This window comes from Schistocerca piceifrons, chromosome 2 (genome assembly GCF_021461385.2).
Source record: "Schistocerca piceifrons isolate TAMUIC-IGC-003096 chromosome 2, iqSchPice1.1, whole genome shotgun sequence".
In the NCBI taxonomy this organism is placed as follows: Eukaryota; Metazoa; Arthropoda; class Insecta; order Orthoptera; family Acrididae; genus Schistocerca; species Schistocerca piceifrons.
In genome coordinates, this window is record NC_060139.1 from 840,276,379 (window position 1) to 840,295,199 (window position 18,821).

At 43.0% G+C, this 18,821-nt stretch overlaps 2 protein-coding genes across 4 annotated transcripts in view; one reads left to right on the forward strand and one right to left on the reverse strand.

Moving 5' to 3' along the window:
* Window positions 1–12,433, reverse strand: part of LOC124776868 (RING finger protein 17) — a 529,150-nt gene extending 516,717 nt beyond the window's left edge. For all 3 annotated transcript variants that reach the window (XM_047252047.1, XM_047252048.1, XM_047252046.1), the window contains exons 1-2: window positions 12,267–12,433; window positions 2,165–2,455 (exon numbers count right to left, since the gene is read on the reverse strand). In XM_047252047.1, the coding sequence (XP_047108003.1) occupies window positions 2,165–2,455; window positions 12,267–12,333 (358 nt within the window). In that variant the 5' untranslated portion in view covers window positions 12,334–12,433. The remainder of the gene's footprint in view (window positions 1–2,164; window positions 2,456–12,266) is intronic.
* Window positions 12,434–12,796: 363 nt separating this feature from the next.
* LOC124776529 (ATPase H(+)-transporting accessory protein 2-like) overlaps window positions 12,797–18,821 on the forward strand; it is a 77,616-nt gene continuing 71,591 nt past the window's right edge. The window contains exon 1 of the mRNA XM_047251555.1: window positions 12,797–12,954. Coding sequence (XP_047107511.1) covers window positions 12,906–12,954 — 49 coding nt within the window. The 5' untranslated portion in view covers window positions 12,797–12,905. The remainder of the gene's footprint in view (window positions 12,955–18,821) is intronic.

Below are 18,821 nucleotides of genomic sequence, written 5' to 3' on the forward strand. Positions count from 1 at the left end.
AGAGAGAGTGAGGAGGGGAGGGAGGGAGGGAGAGGGGTAGATGGGGAGAGAGAAGGGAGGAAAGGGGGGAGGAGAAGAGGAAACGTAGAGAAACAGAGAGGGAAGAGAATATGATGGGAGAGAGAGAAGGCTAGGGTGGGGAAAGAGGAGGGCAGGATGGGGGAAAGAGGAGGGTAGGATGGGGGAAAGAGGAGGGTAGAGTGGGCAGAATATGGAGTTCCTGTCCCACCATCAACATATTCCTTGTTTGTCACCATAGATGTGACGTCCTTATATACCAACACCTCCCATGCACTATATTTTCCATTGTCCCCCTGATAGCAGTCTCACCACATCTTTCCTCATCCTTCCTGGCCAACCAGCATACCCACAATTATTTCACTTTTGAATGCCAAATGTGTGGTACTGGCATGGAAAATCACATGGCACTAGCTATCGGAACCTGAGTGAAATGGATACAGGTTCCCTGATAGTGTAAATTAAGTAAAGATACTGCAAGTATCTTCACCTTTTCCAATTTCATCAGTCCCTCACTCTTACCAATCTGGTCCTTCATAATAATACAATCCAAGCTCAAATCATAGATGAGAGACAGTAATCCTTTCACAAAATCCTGTTACTCTGTGACCATAATTCCCTAATTCTGTGAATGCAAAAATGACTCTTGCCCCTTGAACAGTTGGAACAGCATTCCTAGCACCATCTGAGGAAGCTGTCTCAGCTACTCCTGTCTATGTCGGCATGGGGTAACCTATAACAAAGAAAGAGTCTACCACTCTGATCGAAAACCTCATAGCTTCCCAACCATGCTGGTTACTCCACTTTCCATGTCCACAAAAACTTACTCCACCCTCCATGAAACAGACTACACCTGAACACCCATCCCACAAAACTGTTAACCTTTCTGCCAAAATTATGACCACTGCAGAAGTCTTGGTACTTTCTAAATACCCCACCTTTCACTCTAAACCCAAATTCAACCATGCTGGACTACAGAGGATCTTATTTCCTTTACTCATTCTCTGCAGTGGAAACATTTCTTCGCCACATGTCCCACTGGCAACAGCCACATAAAACCCCACATAGATCTTCGCTTAAAACAGTTCCAACCTTCCTCCAACTGTAGTCCTCCTCCCCTTCCACTCAGTCATCCACTAGTTATTTTTCATCTTACTGCAGACAAAGGCTCCACCATCATGGTCATGAATCATTGTGAGTATGTGGATGAGGGTCTCCCCCAACTTTGACACAATTGAATGCAAACCTTATGACCATGACCTGTCCCAGAAGCCCACCAAGATGTTCAGCTCTTTCTGAATGCCTTAAGTCCTTCTGCCTTCACATCAGCAACTACTGTTTACCCACTCACAAAACTCCACAAACCCAACCACTCAGGTCTCCCCACTGTTCGTCCCATTGTGGCTTGGTACAATGCTGAATAAACATCTGTCTTTGTTGACCAACATCTCCACACCACTGCCCGTAACACCCAAACCCACATTCAAGACATTGCTCACATCTTTCACCACCTTTCCACAGTTCATGTCCCACCATCAACATATTCCTTGTTTGTCACCATAGATGTGACAGCATTATATACCAACACCTCCCATGCACTATATTTTCCATTGTCCCCCTGATAGCAGTCTCACAACATCTTTCCTAATCCTTCCTGGCCAACCAGCATACCCACAATTATTACACTTCTGAATGCCAAATGTGTGGTACTGGCATGGACAACCACATGGCACCAGCTACCCCAACCTCAGTGAAATGGATACAGGTTCCCTGATAGTGTAAATTAAGTAAAGATAGTTGTAAATGGAGTTTTCTTTTGCTCCCTATTCATGATTTTCAAAATAGTTCCACACTTTTTACCATCCTGAGACCAAATTAGGTAGACCACCTCAGCTAGGACCAAAGACATTAAAATATGGTGCTGTTCAAGACAAATTTCAAGCAAAAGCTACACTCATTACATATTAACACCAATCTTTTTGTAGGCAGAATAATACCTACTAATGCACTGTGTAAATAACACTAATTGCCAGTGTTGCAAAACGGACATGAATGACACATGGGTTACTAAAAAAATGAAAAACCAAAATATTAAAAAACCAAATTTCATGCTTAATGGACACGTGTATTACAGAAATCCAATTACCTCTTGACTCTGAGTATGTTTTTGCTGTTGGTTTCTTTCTGTTTGGCTGAAATGCAATGCTTGAATCTTCTGAAACAGAAACAGTATGCTTTTCGGCTGCCACTCCTAACACATAGCTATTAAATGGAAGATCTGCTCTAACATTTTCAGAAAAACAAGGTGTTCCGTGGTGGCAAAGACCACATGTAATTTCAGATCCCTCTATTAGAGCAACATGTGCACATGCTTCACAAATAGAATGTCCACATTTTAAAATCAAAGGACATCTTGGACCCCGCAGTGTGCGGATATCTGAAAAAGAACAAGAGCATCAGGTTAACACAAGAAAATAATTTTGCTTTTTAAATTTACAATACAAAGCACAAATTACACAGTAATGGTACACAAAAAAGGTAGGGTTTAATGTCTTGTCGACAATGAGATCCTTAATGGTATTGCACAAGCACAGATGGGGTAGAAATGGTAGCAACCCCAGCATTAACTGTAGCTGATTTAAACTTATTTAGAGAAGCCACAGAAAACCTAATCCACAATGGTTGGATGGGGATTTGAACCCCACTTCCCCAAATATGAGTCCAGTGTGCTATCCACTGCAGCATATAACTCAATAATGAGATATGAGCCAAAATGTATACATTACTAATATTAGGAAATGGAAAGGCACAAGTAAATAGTTCCAGATAATATTAAGTCATTGCCGAGCACTGACAAGCAATTGGTTTATAAGTGCTGAATTATACTACACTAAGCAAACCTGCAAGTTATAGCTTTTGAAGGTTCAAGTATTTTGGTGGATAAGAAAAAACAAAAGTGGCGACATACATAGCAAAATAGTTGTCAGACAAAGGTCATTCACAATACAACTGATACTACAATTTGTACCAAACAAAGATAAAAAGAGACTGCAGAAGAGCTATGAATCAAACAGCAACCAATAATCCCATAACCAAGAGACAAACAGTTCCATCAGTACACCCAGAGGATGTCACAGTATCAGACAGCACCACAAAATTGCGCATTTTCATGCATAAATGCTCTGTTCTGTTATGGACAGTGTTGTAATGTAATACAGATGGAGCAGAAGGATTTTGTTCTCAAAGGTAATAGAAAGATTATCATTACTATAAATAATTACTGTACAGAAATGTTTAATACGCATCAAGAAATTTTAGGTAGACAAAACTATTAATGGCTATTGAGTTACCACGTACTTTTCTATCAGTGATAATGCACTAAAAAAAAATGGAGTGACGTTTATAAACTACAAAACTTCACTGCCTGGCAGAAGACAGGGTCAGATGTCACTATAACTTCGCACACATGCACACCATAGGTGGGTATGTAAGCGGTGGTGGTGCTTTAGGGCACAAATCAGTCAAGGTAGTAAGCGCCCTTGTCATAACTTTAAATGTTCAATTACCAAATGAAGTTTAAGTCGATAATACTCAAGAGTCCACTCTACTACAGTAGAGGGATAGCTAAAGATGATTACTTCCCCTTTGAGGAGGATGCTCAAATGGCTGAAAAGTAGAGGTACAGCTACAGAAGATTACTTCCCCTTTGTGGAGGTTGATCACATGGTTGAAAATTAAATTAAATTAAATTTCCATTGCCGTATTACTATAACAGATAAAAGGAAAAATATTATCTACAGCTCATGCTGTACCTGCTAAAATATCTAATAATTCAGATGGTAAACGAACATTAAAACTTTAATGGTTGTAAAATCGGCATTGGGTCAGAAAACAGCACAATGTCAATGGGTGGTTGCATTAAGCAGAGTGGTGCAAGCTCTCCACTTAATAAATGACAGTGCTGAATCAACAGGGCTCAATACGCACCCAAGCTAAGAGAATCTCCTTGTGATGAGAGTGGTGAGAGGAAGTTGTCCAAGGTGTTGGGAGTGCAATTACCCATGTAGAGAAGAACAGTGTTCATGCCAGCGTGACAATGTTCCTACATGTGGCAACACAGAGATCATATGAAGGGACAGAACAGCTAAACAGCATAGGTAGTTAGACTGCAGCCTTGGCAGCAGCATTGGTAGTTTCATTACCAGACACACTGATGTGACCACAGACCCACATGAACATCACATGGGCTCCATCGTCAGTGAGTGAGTGGAGGCATTCTTGGATTTGTTGTACTAATGGGTGGTATGTGAATAGCACACAGGGGCTCTGGAGGGCACTAAGAGAATCAGAACAAAATACACAATTGAGAAGCCGTTGTCATCGGCTGTACTCTGCCATAAAAATCGAGAACTGGTCTAGAAGCCAGTAACTAAAATGTTTGATACCAATGACAAGGACGCACCCGACACCATGGTCACCCTTAGAGCCATCAGGGTAGACAAAGGTGCTGTCTCCAAGTTGTGTGCAAAGCTTGAGAAACTTACAGTGACAGGTTGAATCTAGAGTAGTGTCCTTGGGAAGCAAACTTAAGTCGAAGATGAATAAGGATCTCTGTACTAAGCCAAGGCAGTGAAGGCCTCTCACCCATCAGGAATGTGTCAGTTAACATAAGGTTAAGCTTCCGAAGCAGTATACAAAGGCAAACTCTGGGAGGCAACAACGAAGTTGGGCTTACCCACATTGGTGGTCAAGAGTGTTATCAAAAAAGGATGCACACGATGGATGATGGACTTAAAGGACAGAAGTCACATCTATCTGTTCGGGAGAACATCATGCCAGAATGACAGTGGTAATTCAGCATAGACACTCATAACTGAGCCGGAGTAGAAGGCTAAAGTGGCAATATGTATGCCTAGATGGTGAATTGTATTGAGGCGGTGTAAAACAGATTAATAAATGGGATACCCATAGTCCATTTTTGATTAGACAAGGGACTGGTATAAGCAGCAAAGGATTTTCCAATCCGCTTCCCACGAAGTTCCGTTTAAAGCACATAGGACATTTAGAGATCAGTTACAGTGACCTGATATGTGGGAGGACCGACAGTTTCCTATCGAGCGTGAGCTGCAAGAATTTCATGGTTTTTGATAAACAGAAAAGCAACAGGACTGAGATGTAAGGACGGTGGAAGGAACTCCTTATGCTGTCTCAACAGACAGTTTTTTCAATGGAAAAGTGGAAGCCATTGTCAACGCTCCATGAGTAAAGATGGACGAGACATATTATCTGAAGACATTTCTCAAGTAAACAGGTTCATTGAGAGCTGCAGTAGATCGTAAAATCATCAACAAAAAGAGAGCCTTAGATTCATGGCAGGAGACAGTCCATGATAGGGTTAACTGCTATGGCAAATCGGGCTAAGCTCAGCACCGAGCCCTGACACACCTGTTCGCCCAGACAAAAGTGTTCCGACAAGACCGAACTACATATACCTTGAAAACCTGGCCTTTTAAAACACCTCACCTGCATAAAATAGAGCAGGCAGCCTTGGAAGCCCCAAGTGTGCACTGTTAAGAGTATATCCGTTCTCCAGCAGGTAACAAAAGCCTTCTAAAAAAAAAAAAAAAAACTTCAGTCTGGCATTTCCACAGAAAATTGTTCATAATATCGATTGACAGCATGACGAGATGATCAACTGCAGAGCTGTGTTTACAAAATCCACATGCATTTGTTAGCAAATTCCAAGACTCAAGCCACCATACCAGCTCACCATTGATCATGTGTTCCAACATCTTGTAGACACTGCTGGTGAGGGAAACTGGGTGGTAGCTGGATGGAAGAAGTTTGTCCTTACCAGGCATAAGTACGGAAATGTGCCAGCCATCCAAATACGATTATACATACAAAGGAGAAAGCACTTCCCATCAGGAGATAGGTGCTGCAACATCTGAATGTGAATATTGCCTGGTTCTGGAGCAGAGGATTGTGGCAAAGTGAGAGGATATTCAAGTTACCGCATGGTAAACACGGTATTGTAGCATTTGGAATTCTGAGAGGGGAAAGGTATCTCCCAAGCCTTCTACTCATTTCCAAGGTAGGAGGGCATGATGGTAAGGGGTGAAGCTCTCAAGATCTCTTCAAAGCATCAACCCAAGGTTTTGGAAATATCGAAAGGGTCCACAATGACATTGTTTGCTAGTCACGCCTGGAATCAGATGTACCTTGTTTCCAGAAATCTGACATAGGTTATACCAAACATCAGAAGAGTGAACAAAACTGTTAAAAGCATTAGTAAAAAAGATCCAACTAATTTTTTTGCTGTCTCTAATAATGTGACGACACTTTGCGCTCACCTGTTTACAACAAATACAGATCACCTTTATGGGATGGACAGACCAATCCAGACAGTGGGCAAGATGTGCAGTACAGAACGAGAAATCCAGGTGTAAGAATGGAATCTGAAAGAAATGTGGGTTCACCACTGTTGAGAGAAAAGACAGTAAACTGGTTGAGAATATTTGCTGGGTAAGAGCCACTCAGCAAGGTTCTCAGAGAGTCCCGAATGGGATGGTGGATGTTGTCGTCGCTGAGTAACAGAAGGGCTGAGAGAGCTGAGCAGTAAGTTGCATTATGTCTTCCGTGGTGTGATTAGAGGATGGGGGTATGTAGATATTACAAGGAGAAAATGTATAAGTGGGGAGAGGAAGTCGGACAGCAACAGCTTGTGGCCTGGTGTTCGATGAAATAGTTTGGCTGTGGCTGTCATCCTAAATGAGCACCATGACTCCCATGTGAGCTGGAGTTCCTGCCTCAGAAGGAAAGTCAAACTGTACTGGAGTGACATGTAAGAGGTAAAAATGGGCTTGAGGGGGTAATATCGTATTTTGGAGGCATAAAACAACTGGGCATTGAAATTGCAATAGCAGCTTTAAGTCTGAGCTGTGAGATCTGATGCCATGAATGTTCCATTTGAGAACAGCCATATTAGAAGACAAAAGAAATTTCTCTTATAAGGGGCAATAACTCCGATGGCAGTTGAGTGCCAGATTCGGCTGTGTACTACTACAGGGGGCAGGAGTATCCTGTTCCCTTATTTCTTGATATGTACCAATAACCTCTCTGGGTCAGTCAGCTGTACACAGGATGTAGAATAGCTTGGTGATACGCACCAGTGAAATGGAGGTCGACTGGACAGTTGTACCGTGTGGCGTCACTGTTGTAGAGGATATCCAAGTTGGAGAAGGGGAAGGGTGTTAGACTTTGTGTGAATTCTTAGTATGTTTGCATTTGTCAGACATGGACCCAGATGTTTGCAGGCTTATGAGGTACAAAAAGTCATCTTGCGTTTATTCCTTTTTAAATTTCTGTTCTCTTGGCTGCATCACAAGTGACTTCAGTGGTGTGGGCATAGGTTATTTTCTGTGTTGAGCAACTGTAGTGGAGGGGGGAGAGGGGGGGGGGGGTGAGCAACTGTAGTGGGGGGAGGTAAGGACATCACATTAGCACTATATGATTTCACAACCGTGCACTGAACTGGAGGTCACAGATCTGCAGGGCCATATCTTCCACATGCTGACATATCAACAACAGTACTGCACCTGCCAGATAGTGATATGCACAGTTTTTGGCCAACTAACATTTTGCAATCAACATGTAGAGGTACCTTTTCCTTCACTTGCATCTCCTGAATGGCTCACTTATAGAGGTAAAGAGGACATTAACGGGATGAAGCGGTATGGTTGCCAGTGCAGTTGATGCCACAGGGCAGGGAAAAGGAGGTGAGTAATCTCCCTCATGACACCCTTGCCACAAGTTACACATATGGCTACACTTTCACAGGACATGTGATTGTGGTTATAACGCTGATAATGGTAGCAACACATTGGGTTCAGTAAGCAGGGTCTGACATTAATGACTTCATAGCTCCACTCAATCAAACGTTAAGGAAAGGGCGTGGATAGGAATCAATTCTGCATTGGTTACGCCCTGATCAGAGAGATAATGTTGTATATCTCCCTCGATCATACCATCAAGCAGCAGAGTGTAGATGACACCACATGAAGAATTCAGTTTCAATAAGCTTCTACACGAGTGGTTCCCAATCTTTCTTAGACCATTACCCCTGAGTGCAATCACAGTACCCCCACCCTCCCTCTCCCCCAGACTTCTTGAAACACTTTTATTTTTAAAATGATGAAAAATGAAGGATATTTAATGTGTATTAGAAAGTACAACGAAGGAATTCGTGGTGTATCACAAGTGCTACCATAACTACTCTTCAGATAAGGAAGCTAACTATCCACAGTGAGGGTAGACACTGCAACCCCATTTAAAATCAACCAAGTTAAAATGTGTGCACTATATTTACTGTTCATAAACCACTTTTTGCTTCACTCCTCACTTCTGAACTGGCAGAAATTGAAAGACTTTAGGCTGTTGATGCTTTGTGTCTGACCAGTCAGTAACAGCAATAATAATAATAATAATAATAATAATAATAACACTGTGGACAGCACTCTAGCAGCCATTACCTGTGTTGTACTGTCAATTAATTCATTTATCTGTTTCGAAGTGAGTAATGAAGCAATTTCTGCACTACTGCAGGTACTATCTACAACTTGGTGAAGACATTTTCTTGAGATAGTTATCATTTGTTACATATATGCCTCACTTTTATCATCAGCGATGTACAGGGCAAGGCAGAACTTGTGCGTAGTGTGGGGGCTATGTGAGGAATCTGTAACCTCCTCCACATTAATGCTACTAATTGAGAAAAGTAATTACTGATAACGTACACAATCAACGTTAAGACTCCTACAATATTGTGATAATAGTCATGACCTTTTGAAAATAATTTAGTTTCATGACTGAAACATAATCGAATCATTTAGTTTTTACCCCTCAAAAAACTTCAATTTACCCGTCGGGGTAAGTACCCCCAGATTGGGAACCACTGCTATATATGTACAGGCTATCCATGGAGGAGCATAGTTTTAAGTGGTTTTTGGGCTTGAAAGGCATTGCCTGTCTCTAGAAGCAGAGTTCCATTGCATAATCAAATGCAAGACTTAGTGATCCTGCAACTGCATCCATATCTTTCTTCAAATGACAAATGGGTTCACTGTAGAAAAGTTCTGATCTCCTCTTGTGTGTGATGCCACGAGATAGTGGGGTGCAACTGGAAGATTCATCGTGTTTTGGCTGCATTCCATTTCCATTTACATTTATGAGACGGAGGTTGCATTGATGGAGCGGATGTATCCATTGTGGGCGAATCCCCTGCGATTGCCAGCATCTCCGATGGCGAACTCTTCCTTCTGAGGGGGACGAATGGGGGCAGAGCACAGAGGGGAGTACACCCACCTTAGGTCATTGTTCACACTCAGGTCACACCTTCCAAAATACAGAGGGACCAATTGGCAATTGGGGATCTAATAGCTCTGGCAATCACTCCTTCCTCCCTAGGCCTGGCCTCTACCAGAGAGTATTTGTGAGCACTACTTGTTGATGTGGGTGGTGGGAATTACGCATTACCCTGTTGCCCTTTACGTGTCAAATGCATGAGCCAGCCTACAAGCGTGGAAAGGGAGAGCATAAGCGCACCAAATGGGAGGAAGGACAGCGGAAGTCAGAACAAGAAAGGAGAGAAAGACAAAAATAGTACTTTCATAAGTTTCGGTTACTCGATGTTACACAATGCCTGGGCCCCATGACGGGGGAGAAAGAATAAGAGGACAAATGCCCCAAGAGGGGGGAGAAAGAATAGGACAGACACACAGTATGGGAAAGGAAAGAGTACTGCAAGGGCAGGAGTCCCTTGTGTGCCAAACCTGTACTCACAAAAGAGTTATGAGTCATCTGTGAAAGAAGGGTGCGAGGGGGGGGGGGGGGGGGAGGGGGTATGTAAATATTAAAGCTGAAATTCCCTATGGCAGGCAGAATGCATTAGTGTTGTTACCAGACATAGTAGATATGTAAGGAACGTGAACAGCATCAGATGTTCAGTGATCAAATCTGGAAAAGACGCGGGGATGCCAAGTACTCGGGTTGGACAGCCTTATCAGCACCTGAAAAAAAGAGTTTGAAAGGGACTTCATTGTGGGTCTCCATTTGGCCAGCTGGCTGAATGGTGCAGTATCGAGATTTATTGGGTAGTCAGATGTGACAGAGGCATGATTTTGGACTGCATAATAATGTGTAGGCAGGCATACTTGTCAATGAGGTTTTCGTCAACCTCGTCTGACCACCACAAGGGATGAACACTGTATTGTCCACCAAGCACATCATAACCGTGCATATCCTCCTGCCATCTCAGAACAAGTGGATTCCTACAGCATTCTGTGTCATCCCATATCATTAGTTGGAGAATAGCAGTAGCTGTACTAGGGAACTACCGTCCCACACATAACACAAACAGCTGCAAATTAATTTGGTGCTACGACCACGAGGTATGGACTACAGACGAATGGCACTGCATTATGTTCACTGATGAGCCCCGCTTCTGCACTGCCCCAAATGACAATCATAGAGTATGGCAGTGACCTGGGAAGAGATCCATTCTTTCCCATTTTGGAGAGGCACAGTGATGTTAGTCTTGGCGTCATGGTGTGGAGATACATTGGATATGACTTCGGGTCATGGCTTGCAGTGATTGGGGGGAACACTGACAGCAAAATGGTATGTCACGGACACCTTGTATTACCTTTCATGTGACAGTATCACGGGGACCTTTTTTCAACAGGACAATACTTGTCCATGCATATATGTATCATACAGAGAAGTGAGCTCATACAGACAATTTCTTTGCAAATTTTACTCAATTTTGTAACCTTTGCAATAACATCATGTACCCTCTTAACAAGAGAAGTTTCGTTTCACCCTCCCCTTCTTGGTACCCCACTATTTTTTTTTTTGTTTAATCAGGTAGTGGATAAAAGCTTAACCTAATACGGCATACAAGGAAGATCTAGTTATAGTCTCTCCAAACAATCAAATTAAAGATAACAGCCTATAGATAGTGGTGAATCCTTCAGAAATGCTTTCTAAAACAAAACAAATAAGCAGGGAGAGATATGGTCAAGTGCAAATAAAAGGGTTGTGCACCTGTAGAGACACCAGCTTCAAATATGGGAGAATGGAGCTTGTACTCTGTCTAGCAGCCTGATTAAAGTTTACCTAAATCACTTCAGGCAAACAGTGGGGTGTCTCATCCAGTACATTAATTCCTGTATATACGACTTGTTTTTCATTGTATTATCCTGACAAATACTACATTATTGTAAAATGATCCTTGCACAAGACTATGTTGCATATTAATATCTTAATTTGTCATTCAAATTCGTTGGTTTATTAAACCATACTGTCCTATTCCAAACTCAGACTAATACACAGAGCACTGTGTCAACATAGATTTCCAAAAACGGGTTGGTGCACTATTCCAATTTGCTTAAACTTTGCTACAAAGGTGTTGGGGAACACCTGAAATATTTTACTACAAATTACACCTTCAACAGCAGGCACTTTAAATAACAGTAATAGACGTTCATAACTACATACAAAAATTAACGCTTTTCATGTTTGGGTCACTGGACAGCTAAGCATGACACTTTGAAAGATATTAGTATGATACTATTTCCATTGAGGTTAGAAATATTCGAATTACTCAATAGTTAATATTGGTTAACAAACCCTGTGTATTCAAACACCTCTGAAACGGTAGAAATGGAAGGCACCTTTGATTTTTGGCGAAAAATGAAGTCATGATTTATAGCTCCAAAATTTCCTCTCGCATTCATCAGCAAGGATGTTTGCGTCGGTGGCGTATAAGCATCTGATAAAGTATTACAAATGAGGAAAAACTAACAGCATGCATTAGATTCTTATAGGCTGCATCACTCGACCAACATCGAATGATATTTTGATGTCAATCTGTTATTTACATGTGTTCGTAAATAAAACTCCTTTAGTGCATGGTCAGTGTGCTTAGGTTCAAATATTTATCCACAACATAATCCCACTCAAGCGAAACAATACAACACACGACAATGAATTTCTCCATAGATAAACTAACTTTCGTGGTTTTGTCAGTAATGTAGCGATTTCGCTTTAATGATGAGAATACGAGCAATCAAAATGTCTATCTTCTGACCAATGCGTTACATCGAACTTTTATTAAAAGGAACGACTTTTCGTTCATTTACAAGCCGTTTGTACAGAAAACTTATCTCTAACTGTACTTAATAATTCACCTTTAACAGAAAACGGGAGATTGCAACCAAAACACGTAAATGTTTTCTTGATTTTAACTGATGCCATTTCTGTATCTGTTTTAAATATTCCCGTTAAATCCCCCGACCACGCTCATTACAAACAAACATGTTTTTACAACAGTATCAGAACGCACAACTGTTTCAAATCTTGCCTTTTCAACCAGGGATGCCAACAATGAGTCCATAGATATAAAATTTCGATTCTTCATGGGTACGATTTTAATTTCATTTGTCCAATTTTTCGTTACATACGATTCGAAAGTACTAGTAAAAATTGTTCTGTATAATTTATTGTTAGTCAGATACAAATTTAATATATCAAATGAAAATCGTTAATGATTTGTTGTAGACATGTCAGGGAACATAATATGTCATAGAATCAAACTACTGTAATAAAAAGAAATTAGATTACCTTTCTTTTCTAATTTGTAGTTATTCTCTTAAAATACCATCAATACAAAACATCCAATTTTGAGTCAAAATTTGGGGCTGGTACTGTGTCTATCTGTTTTATCTTTGTCCATGATTGTCATATGACCAGTGTCCAGTAACACCGAGCAGCAGGTGACTGGGTAAAGAAGTAAAATTACGGGGAAGTTGAACAGCATTTAAAGGGGAATGAAGTCCTTGTGGAGTCTGTTGTATGTGGTTTATCTCGTTGCAGGTGGTGAGTAGTTTATTTATTTATTTATCTATTTATTTTTAATTGTTTCGGCCAAAACTCTCAGTAAATGGGCCCACCCTAATTAATTGTGAAAAAAAAAAAAAAAAAGAAAAGACAACCCCCACTACACTGTCGTGGTTAATATGAAACATGAAGAGACATGTAAGGTATAGGGAAAGACACAGAAATGATAGTAAATTGTTGTAACTGATAGCTATTACAAGGTATTGTAGACTTGCATTTGGCCCACCAGTTTGGGAACTTGATTCTGCTTTCCATTTCCAAGGCTTCTCGTTTGTATTCTGTTTCTTTCTCTACATATGAGTGACCTTTTCCAGAGTTCATTATCTGTTATTCACATCATCTTTTTCTCCAATTTTTCCATACCTTGTTTCTTTATTTGTTAACTCAAATCCACTTGTTCCTGTTTTGGAATTGGCAAACTCACAGTCTTCTGACTGGTAATGATGATTATCATTATTTTTCCTTTGTAATTTGATTTTGAATGGTAATTATACAGTTGTGTGTATAATTCTAATTAGTCCTTGATACGCAGTAGTTTTTGAGTGTTTGCTGTTGAGAAGTAATATTGTTTTGGCACACACTTATAAATGCTGGAGTACCAGTTGACCTCGTGCTTTCTGCATATACAGCTTTTCATTTTATGGCTCAGACCAAGAAATCCTTAGTCAGAATTTTTACAGAAATGTAAAAGTCCCCCTTTGCCCAATTTTCCTAGCTCCGAATTAGAAAGTTCGGGAAATATTATATTGGACAGTTGCATGAACACTAAGATACACAATTTGTTTAGCCTATTGAGGAAGGACACAAGATTCATTGAGTGAGAAGTATCTGTTTTAGACTGACATTGTGCTGAAGACAAAGTAGATACAGTGTTTCTTCAAATGTTGTTGCAATATGTTCATTATCATTATGTACATGCAGAATGGAGAATATGAATGTCCCATCGATTTTTGAATTTACATGTTTTGCTTTACATTTCATTTCATCCACCAACTCCATGTTTCAACCAAATTAGAGTTCATCTGGGTCTTCTCCTACAGGGTGGTCTGTGTACCAGTTCAGTTATTCTTGCGTAACACCTTGTGACCCACTTTGTGACAGCATTGGGATCCTCTTCCTATTTGTCTACCTTTGTACTTCAGAAGCAACAAGTTGAAGATATCCCATTATTTTTCACTCCTCACATAAGTGACAAGTTACACTCTTTTATGTTTCGCTCTCCACCAGGTTGAATCCCTTCACTGAGAACTACTTCAAGGTCTTGTCTCGTCCCATGACACTGACCCAGGCACTGATACTGATCTACAAGACACATACACTGCTTCATTTTCAATGAAAGGTACCAGTCTTACATACTCTAGCATATGGTTGATTTTAGGCTGTGTTAAATGGACATGCACCCATTAAACACTGCCCATCTTAGTCATGTGCTAGAGCATAACTGGCACCTTCCATCCACAAATAAAGCATTGTTTGGGTTTTTAAAATAAAGTCTAAAGTTTAAATTGCAGAAATTGGACTTTGCCATTTTACCTCTTGGGTATGAAGATGATTGTTTCATTCTCACTGCCTGTGCTACATAAGATGATCAATTAGCAGATATGTTCACAAAGCACTTTCAAAAGCAAAGTTTCAAAGTAATTGCAAATAAATATTGATTGTGTTTTGAAAATCAGTAAATAAGACTGGGAGAGTTGCATAGTGTAGCTTGTTGCGCTGGTCTCCTTTGAATATCTGTATGTGTGTATGTAGTTGGTTTGCTGCATTTTTCATCTTTAGTGCATCTGGCTAACATTGTCTTTATTTTATTGTATACTCTTCTGCTATCACCATTGTTAATTGCAAGTATTGTGCATCCCGTGTTGGTTCCCTTTCTGTTCTAGAAATAAAACTTGTGCATAAAAAGCTGTTATAACTAGATTAGTCTCTCATACAGGTAGATAACACAACTCATTACCACAAGATATATCTCTGCATACTGCCACAGCAATGATTACATCTTTGTTGGAACTTTCAGAAGAATATATTGTGCCAGATTTTTTATTCGGGACGAAACTTAAAGAATATAGGTAATATTAAAAAAACTCCTTGTCTGACGTACCATGTCGAGCTTGAGACATTAAAAAATCATAGTTTTGATCGAGTTGTGTAATACGAATCCACAACCGTAAAATGTCTCGAAGATTGATATCTGTCTGGATCAGCTGCAGTACCATTACTTTTGTGTTTAAGGGAGCATTCTTGGCAACACTTGGTGTGAGTTGTCAGCAGCTAGCAGATGATTGTAAGTAGTCAGTGAGAGGGCAGCAGAGAGATGTTTTGCAGCAGTGAGTGAAAGCACTTACCAAATTCTGCCGCCAATTACAAATACAAAAGTTAACGAAGTAAGCATAAAAACAATGAAAGTAAATTCTGAATAACTCCTTGAATTGTTCACTAAATTTAAGAGGGTTATCTCAAACGTAAGGTCTCTTATTTTTTTATAAGTACAGGACTCTGTTTATGTGGCAGTTGGTCACACTGTTATGAAAAGTGCTTCACGCACTGTGTGTAAACATGCGCACGGGCCTGAGGCGCTGTCTTGGCTTGGCAGGCATTGAGAATGGAGCTCCCATTGGATGTTGCCACTAAGTGCGTATTGCATGCAGTTATTTAGTTTTTGAACACACAGGGCACTGCGCCAATTGAAATCCATCGCCAATTGATGGAAGTGTATGGTAAGTTGTGCATGGATGTCAAAAATGTCCGTAAGTGGTGTAGAGAGTTTGCAGTTCGTCGGACTGAAATTCATGATAAACAAAGGAGCGGGAGACTGTCAATTTCTGAGGAGACAGTGTTGAAGGTTGAGCAGCATGCGTGAAGATCGGCGGATCACCCTGGATGATCTCTGCCTGTTGGTTCCTGAGGTTTCCCGAAAGCACCGCTCACAGAATTTTAACAGATACATTGAACTACCAGAAGGTGTGTGCAAGATGGGTGACACGCATGCTGACTGAGGATGACATGCGGCAAGGGGTTGATGCTTCCTGCGCGTTTCTTCACCGCCTTGCAGCCGAACATGTCAACTGTCAGGACTCAATTGACGAAACCTGGGCACACCACTTTACACCTGAGACCAAGCAACAATCATGAGAGTGCTGGCATCATTCTTCATCAAAGCCGCGAAAATAACACAGTCTGCCGGTAAAGCCACGACAACCATTTTTTGGGACCGGAAGGGGGTATTGTTGGTAGACTTCATGCTCATTCTGACCACGATTAACACTGACAGGTACTGTGAGACTCTGAAAAACTCAAACGGGCAATTCAGAACCGGAAAAGATGAATGTTGAGAAAGAGCATACACATTCTCCGTAACAATGCTCGCCCATACAATGCTCGGCAAACTGTTGCTCTCCTGCAACAGTTTCAGTTGAACATAATCACCCACCCACCCTAAAGCCCTGACTTGGCGCCCAGTGACTATCATCTGTTCCCTAGGTTAAAAGAACATTTGGCCAGAAAGTGATTCAGGTCCTACGACGAGGTGAAAGAAGAGGTTCTTAACTTTCTGAACAGCGTGGCAGTGAGCTTGTATGATATGGGCATACAAAATCTGCCACAGCATCTAGAAAAATGGTGATTATGTCGAAAAATAGCTAAATGTTAAAGCTGTAAACTGATGTAAACCATTGTAGAAATAAACAGGTCTGTGTACAAAAAAAGAGACCTTACTTTTGGGATTAGTTCAATGACTTGTAATAAGATCACCTTAAAACATAACCTCACCCTCGGACTTTGCTACAGGTAAATTTGTTTCCATAATCCATGTTTCATTGGATAACTTGTAGTATTGCATGTATTGGCTTCATAAACTCTCAACCAAATGGTCGCCTTGTATCTTGACCTGATCCTCAGGCTATGCTACAAACCAGTGTATCACCACAACCTTTGTTCCAAACAAGTACTAAAAAATTTAGAAGCTATGAGGGTAAGAATTTAAGAACATGGTCTGTTTTTTTTTAAATTTTGGTGCTTGAAACACATCACCTCTTTTCTTGTCGCTCACTTTATACTGAAAATACCCCTTCTGTTGGCTACACGAAACTAATGTGTTGCCAACTTATTTGCCATAGAAGTAAAATACCCTGGCTGGCACTACTCCTGTTCCTTACTTCAACCCTTTGCAGCCTGTCAAAAGTGTCTTCCTTCCAGTCATTACAACTTGATGTACAGTATCTGAACTTTTGTCAGTACTTGGCTCTGTAGTTTTGCATTGGATTGCAACTCTTTTTGCATTTGTTCACTGCCAGCACTGATCAAAGAATACTCTATTAATTTAATTTTGCCATGCTGTGTTCAGTCTCTTTGTGTTCAAATGAGCAAAAAGGAGTCCCATGTTTATTGTGGGCTCTACCTGTACTGCCTAATGTAAAAAAAAGAGGTATTTCTTTATTGAAAAAAGCAAAGCTATTTTTGAAGTTCTTCATTGGATGCATTGACTGACAGGGACTTTGTTCATTCTACTCTAATCTCTCTTCTCCCTCTCTCCCTCTCTCCCTCTCTCCCTCTCTCCCTCTCTCCCTCTCTCCCTCTCTCCCTCTCTCCCTCTCTCCCTCTCTCCCTCTCTCCCTCTCTCCCTCTCTCCCTCTCTCCCTCTCTCCCTCTCTCCCTCTCTCCCTCTCTCCCTCTCTCCCTCTCTCCCTCTCTCCCTCTCTCCCTCTCTCCCTCTCTCCCTCTCTCCCTCTCTCCCTCTCTCCCTCTCTCCCTCTCTCCCTCTCTCCCTCTCTCCCTCTCTCCCTCTCTCCCTCTCTCCCTCTCTCCCTCTCTCCCTCTCTCCCTCTCTCCCTCTCTCCCTCTCTCCCCCCCTCCCTCTCTCCCCCCCTCCCTCTCTCCCCCCCTCCCTCTCTCCCCCCCTCCCTCTCTCCCCCCCCTCCCTCTCTCCCCCCCTCCCTCTCTCCCCCCCTCCCTCTCTCCCCCCCTCCCTCTCTCCCCCCTCCCTCTCTCCCCCCCTCCCTCTCTCCCCCCCTCCCCCCCTCCCTCTCTCCCCCCCTCCCCCCCCTCCCTCTCTCCCCCTCTCCCCCCCTCCCCCCTCCCTCTCTCCCCCCCTCCCTCTCTCCCCCCCCTCCCTCTCTCCCCCCCCCTCCCTCTCTCCCCCCCTCCCTCTCTCCCCCCCTCCCTCTCTCCCCCCCTCCCTCTCTCCCCCCCTCCCTCTCTCCCCCCCCTCCCTCTCTCCCCCCCTCCCTCTCTCCCCCCCTCCCTCTCTCCCCCCCTCCCTCTCTCCCCCCTCCCTCTCTCCCCCCCTCCCTCTCTCCCCCCCTCCCTCTCTCCCCCCCTCCCTCTCTCCCCCCCTCCCTCTCTCCCCCCCTCCCTCTCTCCCCCCTCCCTCTCTCCCCCCCTCCCTCTCTCCCCCCCCTCCCTCTCTCCCCCCCTCCCCTCTCTCCCCCCCTCCCTCTCTCCCCCCCTCCCTCTCTCCCCCCCTCCCTCTCTCCCCCCCCCCCTCTCTCCCCCCCCTCCCCTCTCCCTCTCCCCCCCCTCCCTCTCTCCCCCCCTCCCCCTCTCCTGCCCCCCCTCCCCTCTCCTGCCCCCCTCCCTCTCTCCTGCCCCCCTGCCGCCCTCTCCCCCCCTGCCGCCCTCTCCCCCCTCTCTCCCTCTCTCTTCCCCCCCTGCCCCCTCTGCCGCCCTCTCTCCCCCCTCCCCCTCTCTCTCCCCCCCTCCCCCCTCCCGCCTCCCTCTCTCTCCCCCTCTCTCTCCCCCCCTCCCCCCTCCCTCTCCCCCCTTCCCCTCCCCCTCCCTCTCTCTCCCCCCTCTCTCTCTCCCCCCTCCCCCCTCCCTCTCCCCCCTTCCCCCTCCCTCTCCCCCCTCCC